This window comes from Carassius gibelio, chromosome B20, assembly GCF_023724105.1.
Source record: "Carassius gibelio isolate Cgi1373 ecotype wild population from Czech Republic chromosome B20, carGib1.2-hapl.c, whole genome shotgun sequence".
Taxonomy (NCBI): Eukaryota; Metazoa; Chordata; class Actinopteri; order Cypriniformes; family Cyprinidae; genus Carassius; species Carassius gibelio.
Window position 1 is genome coordinate 2,763,704 of NC_068415.1, and position 25,903 is coordinate 2,789,606.

Genomic DNA, 25,903 nt, shown 5'->3' on the forward strand with positions numbered 1-25,903 from the left:
CTACTCAAGAAACAGTTCTGATTATTATCAATGTTGAAAACAGTTGTGCTGCTTTATATTTTTGAAGAAAAAAAACTAATGCATTTATTTTTTCAGGATTATTTGATGGATAGAGAATTCAAAAGAACAGCATTTCTTTGCAATAGAAATGATTTGTGACATTATAAATAATAAACTCACTTCATGATGAGGATATATACAGCATACATGAGCACCAGCACCAGACTCTCCCACCTGAAACACAACATCACAAACACGTCATGTGGAAAATCACAAAAATCTGACACGAGAGGAAACGAATGAAAACAGACTCACCACACAATCTTTTCATCATAGATGAACTGATGTCACAAGACAAGACAAACAAAAAGATAATCAGTTCTGTTATATTTTATTTAGTATTTTCACGAGTTAAAAAATGGTTTTAAGTTAGTTCTTTCTGTTTCTATCTATAATGTGTCAATAGGAAATACCAGAGCAGATATTAAGTTGAGACTCACCACAATCAGAGCAACTACAGACAATATGTAGAAGAAAGAGTCACGGAAAACAGCCCACCGGGTCAGTAAGACCACCTACAGACAACAACACAGACTACTGTTAAATACATAAACGTATGATTTACATGAAACTGAGTAAGTGTATGTGCATGTAATTCAGGCAGAGGCCTCTAGTTGTTATCTCCGAAAGAAAGATTTTGTGCATTTTGTGTAAAATCCTTTTTTTTTTCATCAAATAGGAAAATAAATGAAACAAATACATAATTAAACCCAAGAAATTCTAATTATTTTAATGAGAAAAAATATTTTATATCAATAATTTTAGTAATATTTCCACTATAAAGAACCTTTTGTGGACTGGAAAGATTCCATGGATGTTTAAGAGTCTTCATGAAACCATCAATGTCAATAGAGAACCATTTCATTTTCAAGAATGAAGTGTTTTTCAGGTTGTTCAGAAAAAAAAGTGTTTCATTATAGATTCTTTGTATCAGTGTTTTGGGGTTGGTTTCTTTAATGCACCTTATATTGATGATTTTCAATCAAAATAATGCTCACTTCTTTTCCACGAACTGATTCTTTTGAACAGTTTGTTTCAATGAACTGATTCACCGATTTATGTAAACATGCAATGACATAAAGTGTACATATTATAAGTGCTATTTTTGCTGGTTTATAGTCAGATTGACTGTAGATCTGAGCTTTTAGAGCTGAAACTGTTTCAGATGGTTCAGTCCGATTAAATAAACTGTTCCAACAGTTCACCAAAGAGAATCGGTTCAAAAGAAAGATTCATTTGTGAACCGGACATCGCTGTAAACTATTAGAGGCTCTGGATTACAAGTGATAATGTTTCACATGTAAACCAAACATTTCGCTTTATAAGACCTCAGTATTTCATTTTCTTTAGCTTGATGTGCTTTTTTGACTCTCGAAGTGATGGTAGCCATTGACTTGCATTTTAAGCATCACCAAGGACCACGGTTTCAGCTCAAAATCTTCTTTACTGTTCTACTGAAGAAAGAAAATCCACCTACATCTGAGATTGAGGAGACTCAAATTTAGGTGAACTAAGGCTTCTGTTGGAGAAGATGCACAAAACAAACCTGTCCAGCAAAGATCCCACAAACGCCGATGATGCAGAGGATATTAAAGACAGCAGAGCCGACGATTGTCCCAACTCCAACATCACCGTGAGTGATGAAGACACCTGGAAACAGACACAATGAGTAAAAGTGCTGCACGAGAAGAGCCGGGAACAACGGTTGTGTAACTTTACCTATAACAGAGGCGAAGAGTTCGGGCGCTGAGCTCCCCGCCGCCATGAACGTGGCTCCGGCCACATCCTCGCTCAGATTCAGCTTCTGAACAACACAACAACAGCAGACGATTCACATACAACACCCAAATCTGGAGCACTATGTTTTATGAGCTTCTGAAAGCCTCAAAGTGGTTCAGAGGAAGAACAGCGCAGTATTTGTACAGCAGTGTTACTCAATCCTACCTCACAGATTTTCTCAAGAGACGTCACGAAGTAGTCATCACACACGATCGCCAGAGCCAGGAACATGTAGAGAGCCTGTAAGAAGACACAGAAGACTGTAGAAACCTGATCCAAACTCACTTATTTCTCCTAAGTACCAATGAGGTACACCACAACTTTTATTAAAGTCTCCTGCTTCTTAAATGTTGCTCCTATGAAAACAAAACCAAGTAAAAATCTCAGAAGTGTGAAAAAGTTTGCATATGGCATAGCAAGTTAGAGCTGACTAACAATGTTTATCAGTGTTGTTGCTGTTGTTAACTAAAACCAATTACTAATTGAATTTAAGCTGAAAACATAAAAGTACATGGAAATATCAGAAAATAAATCTTAAAAACCTTAAATCTTAAAAAAAAAAGAAAAAACATAAAAGACAAAAGGTTAAATGAAACATTTTAGCATAATGTTAAAACAAAGATTTAGAAATTATGCCTTTGTAACTGCGTAACTGAATCAAGTTTAAGAACTAAAATACTTACGTACAAAATTAAGATAAATAGAAACGGATGAAATTGCTCAAATTAAAACTAAAATTAAAACTGAAAATATAAAAATAAAAGCTAATTATATTATTAAAATATTATTAAATAGTCTACGGACTGAACAACTTTCATTAAAGTGTTTAGAAATACTAAGATAACTTTGATCTGTATAGCAGGTATTATATATGTATAGCTATTATAGTTATTTAAATTAGATTTCAGTTTTATATTTGGTTTGTTTTTCATTTTAAAGTTTTATTAATATTTTTGTATTTGTTAAATTTGTTCGTTTCAGTTATAAACAGTTTTAGGTTTTTTATTTCAAATTTGAAATGTTGCAATGGAAATTATGTGAAATAAAGTAAGTTTAGTTTAGTTCAGTTTACTTTATTTTTTACATTTTAGCTATGTTTATTTTATTTCAAGTAATGTCATTTTTTAAGTTTTTTTTTTTTTTTTTTTTTTGAGTAAAAGATAAAAAGTCCTGCTGTATGGTAAAAAAAAAAAGCGTATTTAAAAGAAACTCTGTTGCCCCATTCAGTACTGCTGTTTGCTTCCACCACAAAACTGTAATGATGTGCAACAGGACTGAAAGCCTGCAATGCATCTGTTTCTGACTTACTATCTTTCAACTATTGACCCTGTGTGTCTCTATTCCTGTCTCCTAAAATATACACTTTGAGGAGAAGCGATTGTGAAATGAAAGCTTCCAGAAGCCGGCTGGCTGCGTTCGCTGCTGTTTATCACCGCTGTCCGCTCCAGAACGCCGTCTCTTCTCTTCTTCATGCACAGTGTGTCCTTGCTCTCCAGGCCTGACTCATTCAAACCTCTGGATTCACATCTGCATTCACCTCATCTAGCTTAATCATCTGCCAACCCAATACAAACTCCTGCTCATCCACAATTTGAATCCAAAGCAATTAAGAAGACACTACGATGACCTTCAGCAATGAGTGTGACGATGGCATCATAACACCAGACACGTTTGTTTACTTACAAAGGTGATTTGCACCTAAAACCTCCGTAGATTTTCCATCCTTGTAATTAAATAGACTGGTTTTACTTATAATAGACATTTAAGACAAGTTTGCTGTACCTATATCTATGTATGTATGTTTCACATTATGATTAGGCATAAAACATTACATAAATCAGAAGAATAATATGCAAACAAATCCCTATGAGATGAAAAAAAAAACCTTCAGATTATGGATAATTATTCTTTTTTTTGATTTCGGGCTAATTTTGAGAAAACAGTCTTTAAAAGTCTACATATGCAAATAATAAAATACACTTTAATGTGTATTTTGGATATTTTCTTTCCACTAGTCTGAATGAAGGCATGTTAAGGAAGCAAAATACCCCCAAAATAACCAGTGTCTATGGCAAATAACATATAAACAATAAAAATTACTAACATGCTTTAGGGGTGATTTACTGGTTTTGTGTAAGCATTTTTTTATATTTGCGTGATCATTTCCAGTCACAGGGGGTACCAAAGCACAGAAATCCCACTCACAGTACGTTGTGATTGTTTGTGTGAATGCATAATTCAGACCTGAGCCATGTGTGATGCAAACATTAGAGCAGCGGTGTTACATAACCACAGGCAGATCTTAATTGTGCTGCTCATGGCTGATGGAGTTAGATCTGGTCATATTAGCAGTGGATTAACCCACACTGAAAACAGCAAAGAGATCAAATCACGCGGGCAGCAGCAGTGCACGTGCATCATTACTTTCACCAAATTCTCTCCTTTATACATTTACCAAACTTCTGTGCAAAACTAACCCAGATCAAATTTCCCTCAAACTTCCAGTGATGCAATGTACTTTGCTAATCTGAGGAAAGAGACAGAGATAAATGGACTTTCTTACCGCTATTATATGCAGCAGCACACCACCGCTCTTCCGCTCAGCGTTGGTGAAAATATCATTTGGAAATTCATGGATGGCTGTAAAAAAACACAAACACACATTTACAGTCATGCATTTTGCACTTCGCATTTTGCACATCAATTTTTCGAATTAAAAATTGCAAAAGAATGGTCTTGTTTTCAATTAAAATATCTAAACGTTTAAATCAAGATATATTTAAGCAAAATGACTAAGGATATTAAGTCTTGTTTTTTGGGAAAAGTTATTAAAATGAATTTTTTTTTTTTCTTAAAATGAGATTTTTTGTTTGTTTCTTGATTCAATAATGTTTAGATATTTATATTGGAAAGCACAATAAAAATACTTTTTTCATGGTAAAAATATTAGTTAATTCTTATATAAAGACACTTGAGAAGCAAAACGACAAAATCTTGTTTTCTTAAAAAAAAAAAGGGGAAAAAATATAAATTATTAATTGAATATATGCCTAAAACAAGACAAAATATTTGCTTGTTTTCTCTTTGAATTATGTTACATTTTCTGACCCCACTGGCAGATTTTTTATTTTTTTTTCAATTCACTTTGACACATCAGAAAACAAGCATTAATATCTTAAGTCATTTAGCTTTATAAGTAAATGGATCTTGGTTTAAGGATGTTTAGACATATGCCTGTTTAATAATGTCGGTCACATCAGATCTGAAACCTTTGCATGTTAAAAATACATGACAGAAAAAAAAACAGACATTCTGATTCTAGAATTTTCATACCCATAATCATCCAAAACAGAGAGAGCAAGAGTGTAAACCAGCACATAACAGCTTGAGGAAAGAAAAGTGAAATACAAGGAACAAACCGACACAAATGGCAGATGATGTATTGATGCCAGACTGATGGATAAACTGAGCAAACAGAACAAACTGATCTGCTTCTAATGCATCTGTGTCAATATCTTGAAACATGAATATTATATCTTGCATTTTCAATATGTATTTTCAGTTATTGTATTGCATTGCATAATATATATTTTTTATCCAATAATTCTGCATTTATATCTCGCTTTTTTTTTTTTTTTACAGAATTGAGAGATATAAACTAAGAACTGCAGGATATAAATGCAAAATTATAAGATTTAAATCAAGTTTGAGAAAAAACAGAATTGTGAAATAGTCATATTATAGTCATACTTTGTGTCAGAAAAATAAAATAAATAAAATAAAAACCATTGAAAGAGGGTGAGTCAGAATTTTTAGTTTATACCACAATTTTCGAGAAAAAAGACAGAATTAATTTTTTGTAAACCTACTTTGCAACAATTTCCATCGGTAAAAGTGCTACACAAATAAACTTGAATTTAATTGTGAGACAAAAAAACACATTTCTTAATTTTTTATTACATGGCAGAAATGTGCTTTCATACAAAAGAGAGATTTTTAGGTGTAAAACAAGAAAAATAAATTAAATAATAATAATAATAATAATGAAGTTGAAGATATTTTCTCTGAAAAGTCCCTAGTTCTTGTTTTAAGACTATTGAAAGCAAGAGAAAAAGCATAGAATCAGCATCCATTTAATCAGAAATAAGTTTATGAAAGAGAATTTCACATGCTCCATGTTTCAAAACAACATATCTGGTCCACGTCTTTTATCGAACAAACCCAGAAGTGGGGAATTAATAACTTATTCATGAATAAGCTGCTGATGCGGAACAGAAGAGAGATTTCTAGCTCACAGCTAGAAGGACTAGACACATAATACCATCAAATATGACTAAACTCAAGTGTTCAGGATGTTTAGAACGACTTTTGATGGCACGAGTTGTCCATCTGCTGCATGTTCACTTGACATCCTTTGTTCTCCGATGTTTTCCAAACAGATCATTGATATCTGAAAAGCCACTGAACGTCCAGAGCGGTCAGACAGAAAATCTGTGTAAATGTTAGACTGAATATACTGTTCACTGCACAGCATATACTGTATCCTATACACTGCCTGATGTTATTAAAAACAGCATGTGAAGAAATGCAACAACTTCACTATGCTGCATGTTTAATTCAGCAAACATCATTTTTCAATCTGATTTTATGCAAGATGTTTTAACAAATGGCGTACACCTAGCATGGGACACTGTAGAAATTGTGAATAAACAGATAATGCCACTATGTGGAAGTTTCAAATTGCAATATTTTATTCAGAATACAACATAGATGACATATCAAATGTGTAAACGGAAAATGTATCATTTTAAGGTAAAAATAGGTTTATTTTAAATTTCATGGCATAAACACATCTCAAAAAAGTTGGGACAAGGCCATGTTTACCACTGTGTGGCATCCCCTCTTCTTCTTATAACAGTCTGCAAACGTCTGAGGACTGAGGAGACAAGTTCCTCAAGTTTAGGAATAGGAATGTTGTCCCATGCTTGTCTAATACAGGCTTCTAGTTGCTCAACTGTCTTAGGTCTTCTTTGTCGCATCTTCCTCTTTATGATGCACCAAATGTTTTCTATGGGTGAAAGATCTGGACTGCAGGCTGGCCATTTCAGTACCCGGATCCTTCTTCTACGCAGCCATGATGTTGTAATTGATGCAGTATGTGTCTGGGATTGCCATGTTGGAAAATGCAAGGTCTTCCCTGAAAGAGACGACGTCTGGATGGGAGAATATGTTGTCCTAGAATTTGGATATACCTTTCAGCATTGATGGTGCCTTTCCAGATCACACACACTCATGCAACCCCATACCATCAGAGATGCAGGCTTCTGATCCGAGCGCTGATGACAACTTGGGTTGTCCTCGTCCTCTTTAGTCAGGATGACATGGCGCCCAGTTTTCCAAAAAGGACTTCATATTTGGATTCGTCTGACCACAGTTTTCCACTTTGCCTCAGTCCATTTTAAATGAGCCTTAGCCCAGAGAAAACGCCTGTGCTTCTGGATCATGTTTAGATATGGCTTCTTTTTTACCTTTTTTGAAAGTTTTAGCCGGCAACGGCGAATGGCACGGTGGATTGTGTTCACCGACAATGTTTTCTGGAAGTATTCCTTTGATTTCCATTACAGTATCATTCCTGTATGTGATGCAGAGCCGTCTAATGGCCCCGAAGATCACGGGCATCCAGTATGGTTTTCCGGCCTTGACCCTTACACACAGAGATTGTTCCAGATTCTCTGAATCTTTGGATGATATTATGTCCTACAGATGATGACAACTTTAAACTCTTTGCAATTTTTCTCTGAGAAACTCCTTTCTGATATTTCTCCACTATTTTTCTCTGCACCATTGGGGGAATTGGTGATCCTCTGCCCATCTTGACTTCTGAGAGACACTGCCACTCTGAGAGGCTCTTTTTATACCCAATCATGTTGCCAATTGACCTAATAAGTTGCAAATTGGTCCTCCAGCTGTTCCTTATATGTACATTTAACTTTTCCAGCCTCTTATCGCTACCGGTCCCAGCCTTTTTGGAATGTGTAGCTCTCATGAAATCCAAAATGAGCCAATATCTGGCATGACATTTCAAAATGTCTCACTTTCAACATTTGATATGTTATCTATATTCTATTGTGAATAAAATATGAGATTTGCAAATTATTCCATTCATTTTTTAATTTGTACAGTGTCCCAACTTTTTTGGAATCAGGTTTGTGTATCATTCTGGTATTCTATGCATACAGAACATTTGCATATTGTGCACTACATACTGCATAAAGTACTATGATCGCATGCTATTCCAACCACTGCTGGTGTCCACGGGCCTCTCAGATAATCCCCGTGCAAGGGATGCAATGATTAGAGCTTCATCTTGAACGATCAATAAATCATCTGTGTGTCTGCTTTCACACTGACGATTTACATGCACCTTTATAATGTGATTAAAGCAGTGCTGTTAAACTGGAGCTCATGGAAACTGAACACTGTGATTATGTTAATGTGATTAAAGTCGTAATTAGAGTAACATTAATCACAGTGAAATCCAGACAGAATGAAAACATGCAGAACAGAAACAGAACAGCTTTGAATAACGAGGTATTGCATTTTTTATAGGTGCATTTTCAATAAAACAAAAGAACATCAAGTGCCCTTCACCAGTGAATATTTACTATTTATAACTAGCAAATAAAAGCAGCTTTATGGTAATATACGGTAGCATACAAACATATTCTTCTTATTTTTTCTGCTGTATGTAATGCATAAAAATTACCATTATAAAATTTGGAAAACTTAACTTAGATTTTTTTTGTTTGTTTGTTTTTTTGAAAGAAGCCTCTTATACTCACCAAGGATGCAATTATTTGATTAAAATACTGTAAAAATATTGTAAAATATTATTCTAATTTAAAATATCTGTTATCTATTTGAAACTATATTAAAATGTAATTTATTTCTGTAATGGAAAGCTGAATTTTCTTCTGTCCTTCATGAAATCATTCTAATTTGGAGTTGCTGCTCAAGAAACATTTCTGATTATTATCAATGTTGAAAATAGTTAATAATGTTAAATGCTGCTGATTGTTTTTGTGGAAAATGTGATATATAGTATAGAATAGTAGTAGAATATATAGTAGTAGAATAGTAGAATAGTATTTTTCAGGATTCTTTGATGAACAAAAAGTTCAAAAGAACATAATTTATTTGAAATATAAACCTTTTTGTGACATTATAAATGGCTTTACTGTTTTTTTGATCAATTTAATGTGTACTGATTTGTATATATGCATATATATATAAAAAAACACGTTCGTTGTTGTTTCTCGTGCATTTCCCAAAAATCAACTTAACACAGTGACGTTTTCTACATTACTTCTTTTATTAATGTTTTATCCAGTCTTTTAATTTATATATATATTTATTATTATTATTATTATTATTATTATTATTATTATTATTATTATTATTATTATTATTATTATTATTATTATTTTATTTTATTTTATTTTTTGCTTTTCTTGCCCTTTTTATTTATTTCATTTATAAATTAAAATTTAACTATAGTCACATGAAAAAAGCACTTGAATAAAATTAAAGGTGCAATCTGTTGATTGTCCTGTAGGTGGCCGCAAAAATCTGTCTTCTTACGATGCACTTATGGCTTTACGATCACTCCAGAGCACTCGAAGATCTACGATGATTTTCAAGTGCTACTTAAGTTAGGAAGTTAACAAACTGCATTGTGAGATACAGTAGCATGCAATGTATAAATTAGTGGATTGTGCACAGCACACTATACACATTTTATGTAAGAATAGTTAAACATCGCATACATAAAATTTTCAGTAAAGTGCATATTTTGTGTACAATTTTTGCAGTATGTCAGCTGGAACAGAACTGATCCAATTTCCCTAAACATGTTTGTGTTTCCATGCATTGCTTCATGAGAACGTCAGTCGTGTGTGTGTGTGTGTGTATGTGTGTGTGTGTGTGTGTGTGTATGTGAACACATCATGCTCTCCTGAGACACACACTCATCTGTGCTCATCATGAATTATATCTCAACAAGTCAGTGTAAAGACTCACTGCTCTATTCTCTCATGGTTAAAGGTCCCATGACATTAATTTATAACATTAATATGAGTTCCCCTAGCCTGTTTATGGTCCCCCAGTGGCTAGAAATTTCGTTAGGTGTAAACCAAGCCCTGTGTGTCCTGCTCTGTCTTTGAGCAAAAGAGAGCTCAGACGCGAATCTTTCCCTTATGTTACCTCCCCTTTCTCTGCTTTGCCCACCCAAACATTTACATTTAATTCAGTCACAATGTCAGCAAAGGCGTTACAAACAGACTTTTACAATATGGATTCGACAACAGCGCCACAAACAGTGAGTAACAGTGCTCATTAATGCCTGATCTGTGATCAGTGATTTCTGATGGGTAGCTAATTATTCAAGTTCACACAGACTTTCTTTCTAAATCGTTTAATACTGTTTATGCATCAGTGAATCAAGCCAGTGACTAAACGATCAACTTCACGTTGTTTCTCTTAGTAGCATGAAACAAATCTGTCATTTAAATTGTGTTTAAACTACAGAGAGTGATTAAAAAAGCTCCCTTTATATTGTTCGGAGCTGTCAATCACACATCGCGAGTATATCTGCACACTTGCCCAAACTGCCGTTATAATCAATGACGCTGTTATTCTGCACAGTGAAGCTCTTATTGTATTCATGTCGATATTGTGTTTGCTGTTAGGTGTGGTGAAAGCAAACACGTTGCAATGACGAGATCACTGCATTCACGCAATAAACAGACTCTGTCTACTCAATGCTCATCACTGCAGTCTTTCATGTGATGGGAAAAGATCGAAAAAATAATGCTATAATCAACACTTGCAGGATTCGTTAATCTCGACAGCTGTAATAGTAAAAAAAACTAGTAAAAAAGTATTAGAGAAGGGTTACAGATGTAGTACACATTTCGAGTGTAAAGATGTCAGCAAATCAGAACAGTTGGCGTTTACTCTGAGTTTATATCTTGCAATTCTGTGTAATTTCTCACAGTTCTAAGTAAATTGTATGCAATTCAGAGTTTGTCTATAGCAATTCTGCATTCATGTCGCTTTATGCATTTACATTGCGCAAATCTACATTTTTTATTTGCAATTCTGAGTTTATATCTTGCAATTTTAAGTTTATTGCTTGCATTTCTGTTTATTTTTTGCTATTATGTTTATATCTGGCAATTCTGCATTATTTCTCACAATTCTGAATTTATATCTCACAATTCTGAGTTTGTCTCTCGCAATTCTTCATTTATGTCGCATTCGCAATTCCAAGTTTTTATTTAGCAATTCTGAGTTTACATATTGCAATTCTGAATTACTTTTGCAATATACGCATTCTACATTTATATAATCACAATTCTGAGTTTTTATTATTATTATTTATTATTATATAAATTCTGAGTTAATGTCACAGTTGTGAGTTTATACATTACAATTATGAAATAATCTAGCAAATGTGTGTTTATATGTCACAATTCTGAGTTTATATAACAGAATTCTGCGTTATTTCTCACAACATTCGCTTTTTTCTCTGAGTTCTGAGTTTATAGCATTTAACATATTTTTGTGCTTCCATCACAAAAGAAGAAACAAAATGGGGAACTGCAATATTTTATCACGGTAAGTTTACAAGATAAGTGTTCTAACACATCGAACACTAAAAAAAGAGCTAATTCAGACTGTTAATCTCACAATTGCAAGTTTATATCACAATTTGCATAAATCTCGAAATTCTGACTTTATACAGAAAAAAATTATCTTAGTGAAAACAAGCTTCTATAGATCGCTTGCTTCTTTTCAAAAGTTTGCTCATTTGAACTGAAGCATCATTAATGTCAGACGAGTTACACTGAAGTTGCACCACTGAAGTTGAGCTGGATGAATATTGCATGTTGTCATGTCACAATATAATGCAATTAACCTTTAATACTGTAATCTTTCAAATGTATTTGTGTGTTGCGTAAGAGATCAGCAGATGGGACATCTGTTACAGATGCACATGTGGACAGACACAAGCTCTTTCTAAAATCAAAAGGCTTACGGGAACAACAGAACTACATCTGGACAGATAATAGACTGATTTCACAATGCTGGATGCTTACAAAACAAATGTGCGTACAAAACAACTGGAGCAAAACAAGTACACACTTTTTACATTTCTGAATACATGATTTTAATTACCTGAGTAATATTAGACCTAAATCTAAACCTTAATCTACTGTAAAGACCTTAATCGTTTTTTAATCTAAAAAGAAAAACGTTTTTAAATATCCAATATCATTCATAATTTTACATTTAATCAAAAATGAATTGTTGTTATGTTCCTATTAGACCAAGTTGACACACACACACACACACACACACACACACACACATAATTACATTTTTATTATATTTATGTGAATATATATACAATGTTATATATAACTTGTGTATAATGATACTATTATATTATAAATACATACTAATAGTTATAATCAATCATTTCAATTTTCTTGAATTGTCTAAATATATTAGACCTCTTTACAAATTAACAAACTAATAATGTCTTTATAAACAATCTAAAGAGCAGCAGCAAGGTTTTACAATTCATATGCTGTATAAGTAACTAACTAGAGCAGAATGTGATGATACAGTGTGTGTGTGTGTGTGTGTGTGTAGTGAACTTTGAGTGTCATCAGCAGAAGAGGCCAGTGCAGAGAAATCAAACGGCTCAAGTGTGTAATGAACTGAATAATGAAGTAATGGAGCAGAAGAGAGAGAGAGAAAGAGAAAGACTTGACATCATACGAGAATGACTTAGCTTAATTCACAAATAATCTAGAAATTATTCATACAATACAAGAATTACAGCAAGTCAAAAAATCCTTTTACATTATGCCTTTAATCACGGATTTAGCGTGAATGTTTCACAACTGTTATTTTGAAAGGTGCTTTTAACCAGTGGGAAGCTCATCTCCAGTGTGAAACAATGCAGTGCTACAATGTAACCAATCATAAATTAAGCAACATTCCCTCATTAAATATTCATGAGCTTACCACACTCACAGAAACTCACGTGTTCTTTAGTTTTAGTGTCTGAGAGAAACAGTGAAAACGAATAAAAGCTAACTTATTATTAGAGGATTTAAGTAGCAGCAATGGTATGAAACAAATTCAGCTTTCAAATTCTGTCATTTTTTAAGGAACTGATCACTGTCTTGTCTTCTTTACTACGAGTTACAGCACCAAATAAACATGAATGACACCAAAAGTGTTTTGTTTCAACTGTCTTTTTCAGGTTGATTCAGCATTTGTGATTAGTCAGATCGCCTGTCAATCAAACTCTTGGCGAATAGTGAATTGAATCTTGAAAACCAATCCAAGTTATTAACCTTGTAAACATGTGTATATGATATTAATCCAGGGTTTACAAATGTACAAATCTTCAAACACACAATTATTAACTAACTAGGATGAGAATCCACTAAATCACAATTCACTAAATAAAAGTATTTTAATGCAATAATTATGTCTTGCAATACATCATTATATGAGCTCCTTAATATATGTAATCACTGTTATAATTTATTTCAAAATTTATCTATTAATTATTATACCTATTAAAAGTACAATGCATTTAAACACAAAACAAACTTTTATATATATATAACCTGCACTAGAATATATATATGTCATAAAATAGCAATAAATGCAACATCATTCACATAGTATTTTTAATAAATGGTAATATATAATATTTAAATATTATTTTTAATATGCATCATAATATACATATTTTTTTTACAATTAATATATTAAACAAATATTATTTGAATGATAAAATGGTAAAAACTATATTTATAAATTCAGCCTCTGCACACTTGAAAGTGTAAATTGATATAAGTATGCATTAGTATACAATTTTAATAAGCATCAGTTAGATATATTTTCAACATATAACACTGTCAGCACACTAAAAGCCTCTTCCAAGAAGTTTTGTCTCTAAATGAATGCCCAAATTTATCTGCTAATCTCACTAATGGACCCTTCCAGACCTATCCCAAGTAGAAATAAAACATAAATGCACATAATCTGTGTGCAGGCTGAAGTGACAGTGGCAGGACGTCCGATCAGTGGGGTTTAAAGGACACACGGCTGGTGGATGCTGAGCTCAGATTGATGACTGGAGATTTAGTGATGCTGACTCACGGCATCTCACATGAAGACTCAAAACAGAAACACTCATCCCACCTCTGTCCCGCTTCAGCACTGCCAAACGTCAACTAACCTGCACTAGAACAAGTGTCCTCAATGTCACAACAAACACTGCTTTCCTCAGCTAAAACAGCCTTGACTTTTTCTATCATACCAACTTTTGTGGCCAAAAAGCAGCTTGTATCCAGAGCCCAGACTTATATAACCCAGAGCGAACATCTCCCACAGAGAAATTACATCATTTCAGAACACAGACTTTCTGCAAACAGGACAAATAAAGACTTATTACACAGCTCATATGTTGTGTATCACTTCACACACACTTTCTCCATACATAATAAACTTTCATCATATTTCATTTCCCCATTTTAAAATGTTGCATCACCATCAATTTTACAACCAGTATCAATGTGTCAGTCTTGTGTTGCTGTGTCTTGTGCTTCCTTCCCTCATATGCTCATTTTTGGTCTTCCTGTTCCTGTCCTCATTATGTTTATTTGATTCTAGCTGTTTGTCCTCATGTCATCGTTCATTGTTTTCATTAGTTTTCCATCGCTGCGACTGGAAGCTCTAAAGTGTTGCCTTCTGAGGTAGTCTTCCAAGACAGGAAGGCATCAAGACATGTTCAAATCCAAATTCTGCTTTACTTCCTGTCTCCGGAGGTTCCTTCTTCTGTTTGAATTTTGAAGGCAGCATAGATGTATCCTTCACTGCCTTTGATATCCCACAATCCTGTGCATTCCATTCCGTGACTGTTGAGCTAAAAATTAAAGATGGCGTCTGAAAGTTGTGTTTGGTGGTCAGTTTGTGAGTAAATGTATATTCTGAATTGCACTTTTGATGTTATTTCTAGTGAGAAATCAGTATTATAGTAATTACATAATTTTGTTTAGTTATAACCAAAACATGTTCTATGTTGTTGTGGATCAATAAACCATTACGCTGCCTCCGAAGCCTGTCTGAAATCACTTTCATGAGGTGCCTTTGTGCACAAACAGTATCTGCAAAGTCATTGCCTCAGCGAAAAAACAAGTCAGCTGCCTAGGCTTTCGGATGCACCCCATGTCTCCTTAAGCCCTGTGTTTCCCTGTGACCCCGGAGTACAAAACCAGTCACTGGGGTATATTTTTAGCAATAGCCAAAAGAATAATTGTATGGGTCAAAATTATACATTTTTCTTTTATGCTAAAAATAATTTAGGATATTAAAGGTACAATTTGTACAATATTTGCAGTAAAATATAAAAAAACCACTAGGCTAGTGTTATATATTTTGTCCAGTTGATTGCTAACAATATCTCTAATGTTTTCAACTACTTGTAAACCATGAGAAAATTCCCATTCTAAGCAGTGACACGGGGCAGTGCAGTCGCCTGTCAATCACGTTAGTTACCCTTTGTTACCGCCTTTACTGACGTAAAAACCACATGATAACAGTGTCGTGGACAAATGCAGAAGTAGTGTCTAGCGTCCAGCAAACCACTAGCTTGCCTCAAGCAGTTTCTTATTTACTTCTTCTTGCACGTTTTATGGTGGATTGTGTTACTTAATGTATTTATGGAACATAATTACCGTTTACCGTCTGCCGCTGGTTCTGTCGATAAGGACAGCTTCCGTAAACGTAAGCATACGGGCCAACCAAACGACCCAAGAGGAGAGAAAGAGCGAGGGTTAATATCGGCGTTGCATTTTCTAGATGGAGAGAGCTTCGCGACAAACTTCAACTAGAAAGAGATGCTGATCTCGCTTGTGTTTTACTCGACAGCTGAGTTGTTTTGATTCGTATCTTTACAGAAAACGTATGCTATTATAACGATCAACAAGATTAGTATTATGGGGCATACACGCCAAATGCGGGTAATCGCGTCTGATTGCGTCTTTGCATCCGTTAAATCCATGATTTCTCTTTCTGTCAGATTAATGGCCGTCAGCGGTTGGGTAGAAGACAACAATCCCATCATTCCACGCTCCTTCTTAGCGTCATCAAACCAAGCGATTGTTATTGTTTTGGTAGTGCGCCCTCTTGTGGCAGGTCCTACAACCTGTACCTTTAAGTAAAGATTATGTTCCATGGAGATATTTTTTAAATTTCATTACTGTTAATATGTCAAAACTTAATTTTTGATTAGTAATATGCATTGCTAAGAACTTAATTTGGAAAACTTTAAAGATGATTTTCTCAGTATTTAGATTTTTGTGCACCCTCAGATTCCAGATTTTCAAAAAGTTGTAACACAGACAAATATTGTCCGATACTAATAAACCATACATCAATGGAGAGATTATTTATTCACCTTTCAGATGATGCATAAATCTCAATTTAGAAAAATTTACACTTAAGATTGATTTTATGGTCCATGGTCACATATATACAGAGAGAGTGAGACAGAGAGAGATTTATTAATAAAAATAGATCAAATAATACATTCATAAATGTATCATTCAAACAAACTGTTCATTATATATGTCATCTATTATTTTTATTACACTCTACAAAAATGCTCAGGCAGATACAACCCAATGCTGGGATTGTCCATATTTATTAGCATGGGCAAAAACCACAGACAGAAATCCAATAAATATTAAAGCTGTATTGTCATATCTGACATAAAAGAAGAAAATTAAGGTGAAGAAGGGACAGAAATCACTGTTTGCCCAACATGCTGGAGAAGACAAGAAGGAAGGAATAAAGTGTAATCTTCAGAGATTACCAGATTCTTAGAGTGTAATCTTATCAGCTTGCACGGGGAAACTCAGATTGAAAAGTTAGTGGCAAGAGAAGAGGTGAGAAAGACAAACAGAGCTGCAGATGTGGAGGTGTGCCGCTTCACAGATAAGAGTTTTACATTAACAGTCATGTTGACTGAAAGGAAAATCCTGAGTTTACAGGATTCACCTGACTCCAGCTTCTCCTGTTTCCCTTCACTGGATGATCAAATGCTCAGAAAAGTCTTCAAAGTGAAAAAAAAATTTACTAATAAAAAGAGCTGACCTGCAGCTCACATACGTGGACCGTAAATCGTCACTTTTGCTCAAATACAAAACCTAGTGTGCTGTTTTTCTGATTAATAATGCATCATGTTACACTTGCTAACACTCAAAACATGGCTCACATGAAACATTCACCGTCTGATACGGCTACCCAGCTAATAAAGAACGTTCTCAGAATGTCCTGGCAAGGTAATATAAATGTTACGAAGAAACTTTCTTCCAGTAATAATATTAGAATGTTTGTTCAGAGTTATCTGGTCTTTATTGATGTTCTCAAAATGTATTAAACATTTAATTTCTGAAAGATCTAGTGTTTATTTTTAAATGCTAATAATTGTTTCCCTTAAAATTTATGTAGCCAAAAAACAAAACAAAAAACAAAGCTTTTTCAAAAAAATGGAATGTTTGGAATGTTTAGAGAACAAAGAAACTTTAACTGTAATTTCAAGTTCAAAGAACATTCAAATGTTCAAATGCTTGCAAAATAAAAAAATGGAACGTTCCATTAACATTCCATTAACGTTTGCAGTAAATAAACTAATTAATTAAACCTTTTTTAACTTAAAAAAAAAAAGTTACATTTTCATAACTTTATGGGAATGTTAGGAAAATGTATATTGGCAGCTGGGTATGTTTTTAGGCTAAATTAAATATTTAAATCTGAAAGAATCCGTCACATTTAAACTACTAACACAGGTCAAATTTCTTCAAACATCCTTTGAAAGTGTTTAAGTCCCTCATCAAACACCTCAGTGGAGATTCTCTCTCTTCAATTATGTCCGACTGAGACTGGAAATGTATGAAGCCGAATCAACAGAACCTCCCCGGCTAAAATTAGACTTTTAATTTGGGTTCGAGAAAATTTAATGAGAACAACTGCAGCCAGAAATAGACAGACGTAAGTCCGGGACGGAGTGCACTGGAGAGAACACGAGTGTCAGCCAAACGCTGGCCTTTTTCTCTGGACCAAAGCTGATTAAAACTTCCACGAGTGAACAGCAAAGTCACATTAAACCTTCGCTTAAATCTCACTGGAGTAACAAAAAACAGCCTGACATGGAGTTCAAATCTGCTCAAAGCTCTTAGTCCACACTTTAATGCACTTTTATGAGGTTTTCCATCTGCTGATTAACCAAAAACACATGATAATTCCTAGTGGGTCATCAGAGGCGTCTCAAAGAACCTAAATATAATCCTCAAACGCTCAATCCAACAGCACTGACGCACATGACACTACACACAGTATAAACCACTGCGAAAGGTGAAAAATGGGGAAGAGAACAGAATAAAAACACCCTGAGGTTGTTTTATCAAAATTTTCTCAATAATTATAAATTAACTGAAAGAGAATCACTGAATAGTTTTTAAATAACTTACCACAATATCATTTAATTTGATCATAAAAATAATCATTTTGTGCTAAATTATTTAAAAATATAATTATTTGTATATGTGTTTTTGTGTAAAATGTATAAATACGTTTAAAATGATGATGATTGAGGAACAGACACGAAATAAATTATGAAATGTATATCATATAAAATAAAAAATATTTAAATATTATTTAAAATATAAAAGTAAATAAATGCAGTGTTACAGTGGTAAATTGTTTTAAATGATTCTGTGATTCTTATATTATTAATATACATATTTATTTAAAGAATTTAGCATTTTCTTCAACTACATTTTTAGGAGATTATTGTTCCTTGATCATTGTAATTTTCTCATTGTAATTTTTTTTTTTTATTTCCAACGTATATACTATCACATTAAGATATATAACAGGTATCTCAGAGATCGTCATGGTCTGATCACGCTAGTTTCACTGTGCTGAAGAGTTCTTATGGCTGAAACTTCACTCCGGATCATTTGTTTTTGATCGTGAGCTGCTCTGTGAAGACATGTGTCGAGATGCTCATCTCACCTGGCTCCGTGCAGTTCTTCTCCTCCGTCTCATTAGCAGCTGTGGAGGACATCAGCCGTCGACCCCAGTGATCATGTGATTCTACATCAGACTCCTCCACAATCATACCATGACCTGCAAGAACAAAACTCTCGTCAAATCAGCACACAATAAGAAAGAGAGTCATGCAGGGTTTGGAACGTCATGGTGGTGTGTAAACAATGACAGAATTATCATTTGTGGGTGAACTATCCCTTTAAATCTCATTTAGTTGCTCATTTTAGGCTATATTTCTCAAAGTTAAGTTATTATAAACTTTACAATTATTCAAAAGCACAATGACTTTTATATATTGGGGTTGCACAGTAACAATAAGCAACAATATGTATGATTATTAAATTCTAGGAACTACTGCAATATTTTGGGAATTCCTTGGAGATATTTTAATTTGGTAATAAATACTGTAATTTAATATCTCAAAATGAATATTTTTATATGGATTGAAAAGAAATATTATTATTAATATGTGAATTTGAATATAAACCGTAAATATTGTTGAATTATATTATAGCAAATATTTGTTTTTAATCAAAATCCTAAATTAATACTTAACAAGCATTAATATTAAATATAAATCATATTATTTTAAATATTAAATAAATACAGTACATTTGTAAGTAAATATAAATATTAATTTATATGCAACTAAAATATTACATAAAATGTTACATTTACATGTAACATTTAAAGTTGTTTATATTATACATGGCCTTCACTTTCCATTAGATATTAACCATATTATACACAAATATTACTAAATTAAAATATTGCAACTAAATTATTAAATTAATATATTAAGCACTTGTACAAATATTAACATTAAATATAATTCATAGTATTTTTAATTTAAAGCATTAATACATTTTATTACATAAAATTATTAATGTCTTACAATTACTTGTACATGTATGGAGCTAATATAAACCAAAATAAATAGTAAATATTCATAAATTAAATAGATTAAATGTAGAATAAATTATTAAATTATATGGTTAAAATTAATAAAATTTTACATTGATATCTTAAAATGAATACTTTTACATGTTTTATTATCAATAAATATTAGTCACATTTAAATATTAACCATAAATAAATACAAACACTAAATATTATTACAGCCATAACTGAGCAGCTCCAGAGACGCTTCTCAAAGAGCTTCACGTTAAAACACAGAAATAAAAGAACAAGGGTTTGGGAAATTAGACTGAGGTCAAACTGAAAAGACTTTTTAGTCAAACATAAGTCTCTAATTAAGAAAACTGAATATAGAGAAGAATATAATTAACATAAAAGGTGTAAAAACAGGGAGAGAGGAGAGTGACAGTATTGCATTTCTTTTCTCCTGGAGCTACAGAAGAAGTGTAGACAAACAGGGTTTGCCTGATTAGAAAGGGAGGGTTGAATTCATCCCCTCCGTCTTTGATCTTTCTTTCCTCATCCATTATGAGAAAAGCACTGAGTCTGACACAAGCACATGCTTTTAAGTTACTGTCATGAGCAGACGTTTCTGCCTGAGAGATAACAGATTTACTTTTGTCTGCACGCTATCAGTGCAGAATAATCTTTTAAGCTCCTCGTTTTTTATTGTCATTAATGTCTTTGTGTTCAATTACGTTTGAGTTTGAGCTCAAATCGAACTGCTTGTCTTGGTTTATAGAAGATCTGACTTTTGATTTGGTAGATGATAGACATGAAGTAAAAACCTCACAGACTTGCCTTACTTGCATATCTACAGACTTAAGAGATTCGAGGGGCTCTGCGTGCACATTCTGACAATTTCTATAAATTTTTAACCGGATTTGGAAGGCTGCTATAAAAGACTGGTGATGCAAGATTAATAAATATTACATGAAATCTGAACACTTGTGCATCTGTGACCAAATAACACAAGTAAAACCAGCCCAGAACATGATGTGTGATGCAGAGTTACTTTAAAATAATATTAACACTAAGTCATGACAACAAAGGTTTTTACATTATTGAACAACTCTTTTTTTATGTCATATGAATTTCAACTTGTTTCAAGTCAATTTCAAGTCTTTTAAGTTTAAATGATTTGTACAACCAAGCTGATTATACACTCTTAAAAATGCTGGGTTATTTATTTTAACCCAAATGCTGGGTTCAACTTGTTGGGTCATTTTATTGGGTTGTTTTTAATATTTGTACCCAGGTGCTGGGTTATTTTTAACCCAAATACTGGGTTTAACTTGCTGGGTTATTTTATATTTTTACCAATTTTTTTTATGTCTTTAATGCTTCAAGAAACAAAATTTTGTTTGAGTTTGGTATTCTGCCATTACCATGTAAATGTAAACATAAGTTGCAAACGATTTAGCAGGCAGTCAAATTATTTGGAATTTATACATTGATTATTTTGTTATTAAGAATGTTTCTTTCATATCATTATGTTACAATCCATAAATGACACATTTTGATCTCCCTTTGCTGCCCTGACTGTCACGAATATTCCAAGGATGAAGAAAATGAAAATTAAACAAGGTTTATTAAAAATCCACAGAAAGCCAAACTACGAGACAGCTGTGTATTACACAGACAATACCAGACAAACGAAAGATCACACAGCAGCAACTTAAATGCAAGACAAATAAGGGCCATAATGATGAACACCTGAGTAAATTAAATGAATTACCATGACAACGAAAGAGTGGCGGGAAAACTGAACAAAAGGAAGACATGTGACTTAAGAAAAAAAACAACGGCAAGTCCATGAAAACAAAACTAAGTCCATGATGAAACTAACTAAACAGAACCGTGACCCTGACAGATCACTGTAAAATAAATAAATTAATTAATTAAAATATACAAGTTGTAAATAAAACAAATGTAATTGGGGTACATTTTGCAAGAAAATATTATTTGTCTTTAATCTTTAAAATTCTGATTTAGTGTGCTGTTTCATTATTTCTAAAATTTACTAGCAACTTCTGAGTGAAAATGATTTCAAATTGTTTTATCTGTTTTTTTTTAAATCAGTGCTCACCTGTTACTTTGCATTTAAATCATAAACCAGAATTATTGTAGTAGCATTGACATTTATTGATTTATTGATTTTTATCATAATTTTAAATCAGTTTTCATTTTTCTGTTTTTATTTTTTATTTTAGTTAGTAAGGTTTTCGTAAATTTTGTGTTTTGCCTTTTTTATATGTTTTTAAATACATATTATACATTTTCATTTCAGTTTTAGTTATTTTAATACATCAACTTAAATTTAATTAAAATTTGAAAATTTGTCTCAGCAACTAGCTGAAATTAAAAGTAATGTGTATTTAATTTTATTTTAGGACACAAACAACACCTTAACAACCCTGCCATAAACTCATTTAAACCGGTAAATGCTTGCCGTTTCCTCTTTGTTCTAAAAAATAAAATAAAAAATACAACATGGACATAAACTACCTAATGAAAATGAGTATTAAAGCAATAACAGCTAATAGGCTATATAAAATAAAGCTACACTAACCTCATAGTGGAAATATTCTCCTCTATTCTGTATGTGTATGTATAATGTATGACATGATGGTTAAACCCATAAAGCATCATGAGCCTTTGGTCATTTCAGTGATATGCATGTGCTGCTCAGTTCTTATCTCGATCTGTGCTCAATGTTTCATGATAACAGAGGAATGTGACTTTCATTTGCCCCAGAGGAATCACACCTGACCATAAAAGACAAATCAGTGCATTAAAATCTGACCATGTGTGCATTACGGACCCAACATACCCTCTCTGTCTCATACTGCGGCATATGAGACAGAGCATCGCCACCGACACACACACACACACACAACCTCGAGAGCTGACTACTACACATATGATGTGCACACATGCAGTCTAGATGGGGAGCTCACTAGGTTTGCAGACACAGCCCTCACGAAGAGACCTGTATCTATACGTGTCTCAACATCTATAACAGCTCATAGCACACAAACGTCCATACACATCCAAAAATGTGCATGGCAAACATTTATAATTGTGATTCATTTCATATAAACCACAAAGAAGATTATGCCACTAAAGAATCTCATAGAATTTATTTTCTGTAGATCACTGACCTCGAAACATACACAATGATGCACATCTCTATATTTCATACTTGTGTTAAAGGAAAGCAGTCCATTTCATATTCTTCATAATTTGTGCATAATTTTATGCCAAAAACAACTATGTGTGCAAGACTGCAAATGAAATTTCTAACATAGTTTGAAAAATAATGGGATCAAGTAATAAAAATAAATAAAAAATGCAGAAAAAAAACTAAATGCATTAATATTTCTGAACAGAATACAATAATATACATCCTTATTAATTACTTATCTCTCTAAAGACACTAATTTATGGCAGAAAATGAATTAGTAATGCTGTAAAGGATAAACAAAAAACAGGAATGTGTTTATTGACTTAAACTCTTGAGATAACTATAGAATTGCAGTAATAGTTTAATTTAAAATTAATATTAAAAAGTACATTTAAGAATCCCAGGGCAGAAATTCAGTCATTAATAGGCTATTGAATAATATGTATGCAAGAGGCACAAATAAAATGGAAAAAAAGGAATGTTTATAAAATTACATTCTTAAAATATAAAAAAAGAATTCCATTTACAGTTTAATTTTAAATGGAATTGAAAAATTACCTTATTGATTCTAATTTAGGATAGAAATGCCATTTTCAATGTTTTTTTGTTTGTTTGATACTAAACTGTGAATAAAGAGCTATTTTTGACACTGAACACTTTTTAATATAGTATCATTCCCATGTATGAATCTCACTGAAGTGACGAGGGTAAATCACTGATCCGTGTCCAGACAGATGCGGATCATTTTCGTTTGTCTTATTTGCATGAACTATTAGACAGCTGTCTTTTTCTGATTGTTTTAACGTCTATGTCAGCTGCAGAGTCAAATTCCCTCCTCCTCCTCCTCCTGTGATAGTGATCGCAGTGTCTGGGACACCTGAGGGCTTCGACTGACAGCCAGAAGCGGACTCACCTGTCCTGGTCAGGATGCTCGACATGCCCCACGCCACGAGCAGAACGCTGCAGACCAAACACACCTGCGCCAGCAGCATCTCCCTCCTCTTGCGCACTCTGAACATCTTGGCGATGATGGATTTCTTGGAGACCGTTGTCATGGTGTGGTCCTGATGCTGATGCTGCTCCTGACCCGCGGTGGTCATCGTTGCGGCTTCAATGAGCGGCGAAACCGGAGAGAGAGAGGGAGAGAGAGCACGATCAGAGGTCTGGATCCAGACACAGCTAACGCAGAATCCCAGCCTTCACCGTCCCAGATCCCTGCTCTCATCAGATTCCTCCCCGCCGCATTGCAACAACGCTGGAAACGTTATATTCCCGCATGCACGCATCCTGCGGCGCCGCGTGCGTGTGTGTCTGCCGTGAAGCGCGCGCGTGTGAATAACATCGGTCTCAGGTGATGTCCTTCGGTCCCTCTGCTTGCGAAAGCGTTCCCGCTCTTCCCATCTGGAACGTCGGGAACTTTGCGCTCCTCTGATGTCCACCGGAGACACGTGACGCTCCGCGATCCGGTGCTTTCACGGCGATCAGGCTGAAGCGACGCGTCACGCGCACCTACAGCGAGAGTGAAAGCGTCTCACGAGCGCTGACATGTTATCATGTGCATGCACACTTTCATTAATGCTGATATTCCAAATCTGGAAACCTGCATGAATATGCATATAGTAAATTATTATTATACAAGTCTAATTAGAAACTTCAAAATAGCATATGTTTAGAATAGGCTACTAATTCAAAGTTTTTTATTTCGATCATGTGTTCAATATTTCTAAAAGTGCAGTGCAATTTACAAAAGAACCGTGAACCCAAGCATATCTAGCTTTGAATGTGAAATAAATCCTATAAATACATCTGTACATTTCTCTATGAAAATGTGCAAACAACACCGTTCAAAAGTTTGGTTCTTATTTATTTAGAAAAGTGATATTTTCATTCAGCAAGCAAACATGAAATTATTCAGAAGTGACATTACAGACATTAAGAATGTTATAAATGATTTCTGAAGATCATGTGACACTGAAGACTGGAGGAATGATGCTGAAAATACAGCTTTGATCACAGGAATAAAATACATTTTAAAATATATTTAAATAGTATGCAGCTATTTTAAATTGTCATAATATTCTACAATATTATTGTTTTTTCACTGTATTTCTGATGCATTAAATGCCTTGGTGCGCAAAAGAAACTTAAAAAAAGAAAGAAAAAGAAAAACATTTTAAAAATCTTCCCAAAACTTCTGAATGCTAGTGAAGCTCATACACCTTAAATGAATATCTTTGGTTAAATAAACACAAAGTGTCAATTTAAAGGTATAGCTGACATAAAAATTTCAATTTGATGTTAACGATCTGTCTGTGCAAGAAACTGGACATTATTTATATAGTTTTTTGAATAATTTAAATAAAAAAAAATATTGACTCTCAAAGCTGTGATTCCCATCCACTTACATTATAAGACTGACAGACTGCAACGGTTTGAGTTAAAAATCTCTGTTTGTGTTCTACTGAAGAAACAAAGTCACCTACATCTTGGATTCCCTTGGGGTAAGCAGATAAACATCAAATTCTCATTTTTGGGTGAAATATCCCTTTAAGGGTGTGAATGTGTCACCAGAAGGTCAGATATGAAAGTGTGTGTGTGTGTGTGTGTGTGTGTGTGTTGTGTTATCTACCATTATTTCAGTTATATAATGACCTTGAAGATCAAACAATGGCTTCAGACATGCATGGTGCTTCATCTGGACATATACAATCTGCACTGCTACACTAAGTGTCACGCTTCATACCGTCGCCTAAA

At 33.6% G+C, this 25,903-nt stretch overlaps 1 protein-coding gene across 2 annotated transcripts in view; it reads right to left on the reverse strand.

Annotated features, from left to right (window-relative positions):
• The window catches only part of LOC127984575 (sodium/potassium/calcium exchanger 4-like), a 38,688-nt gene extending 13,857 nt beyond the window's left edge, over positions 1–24,831 (reverse strand). The window contains exons 1-9 of one of the 2 annotated variants that reach the window (XM_052587279.1): positions 24,063–24,738; positions 19,009–19,122; positions 4,403–4,479; positions 2,005–2,079; positions 1,780–1,864; positions 1,607–1,710; positions 501–575; positions 316–341; positions 181–234 (exon numbers count right to left, since the gene is read on the reverse strand). In XM_052587279.1, the coding sequence (XP_052443239.1) occupies positions 181–234; positions 316–341; positions 501–575; positions 1,607–1,710; positions 1,780–1,864; positions 2,005–2,079; positions 4,403–4,479; positions 19,009–19,122; positions 24,063–24,249 (797 nt within the window). In that variant the 5' untranslated portion in view covers positions 24,250–24,738. Of the gene's footprint in view, positions 1–180; positions 235–315; positions 342–500; positions 576–1,606; positions 1,711–1,779; positions 1,865–2,004; positions 2,080–4,402; positions 4,480–19,008; positions 19,123–24,062 lie in introns of both variants that reach the window. The other variant, XM_052587280.1, reaches the window with a different exon arrangement.
• Positions 24,832–25,903: the final 1,072 nt, after the last annotated feature.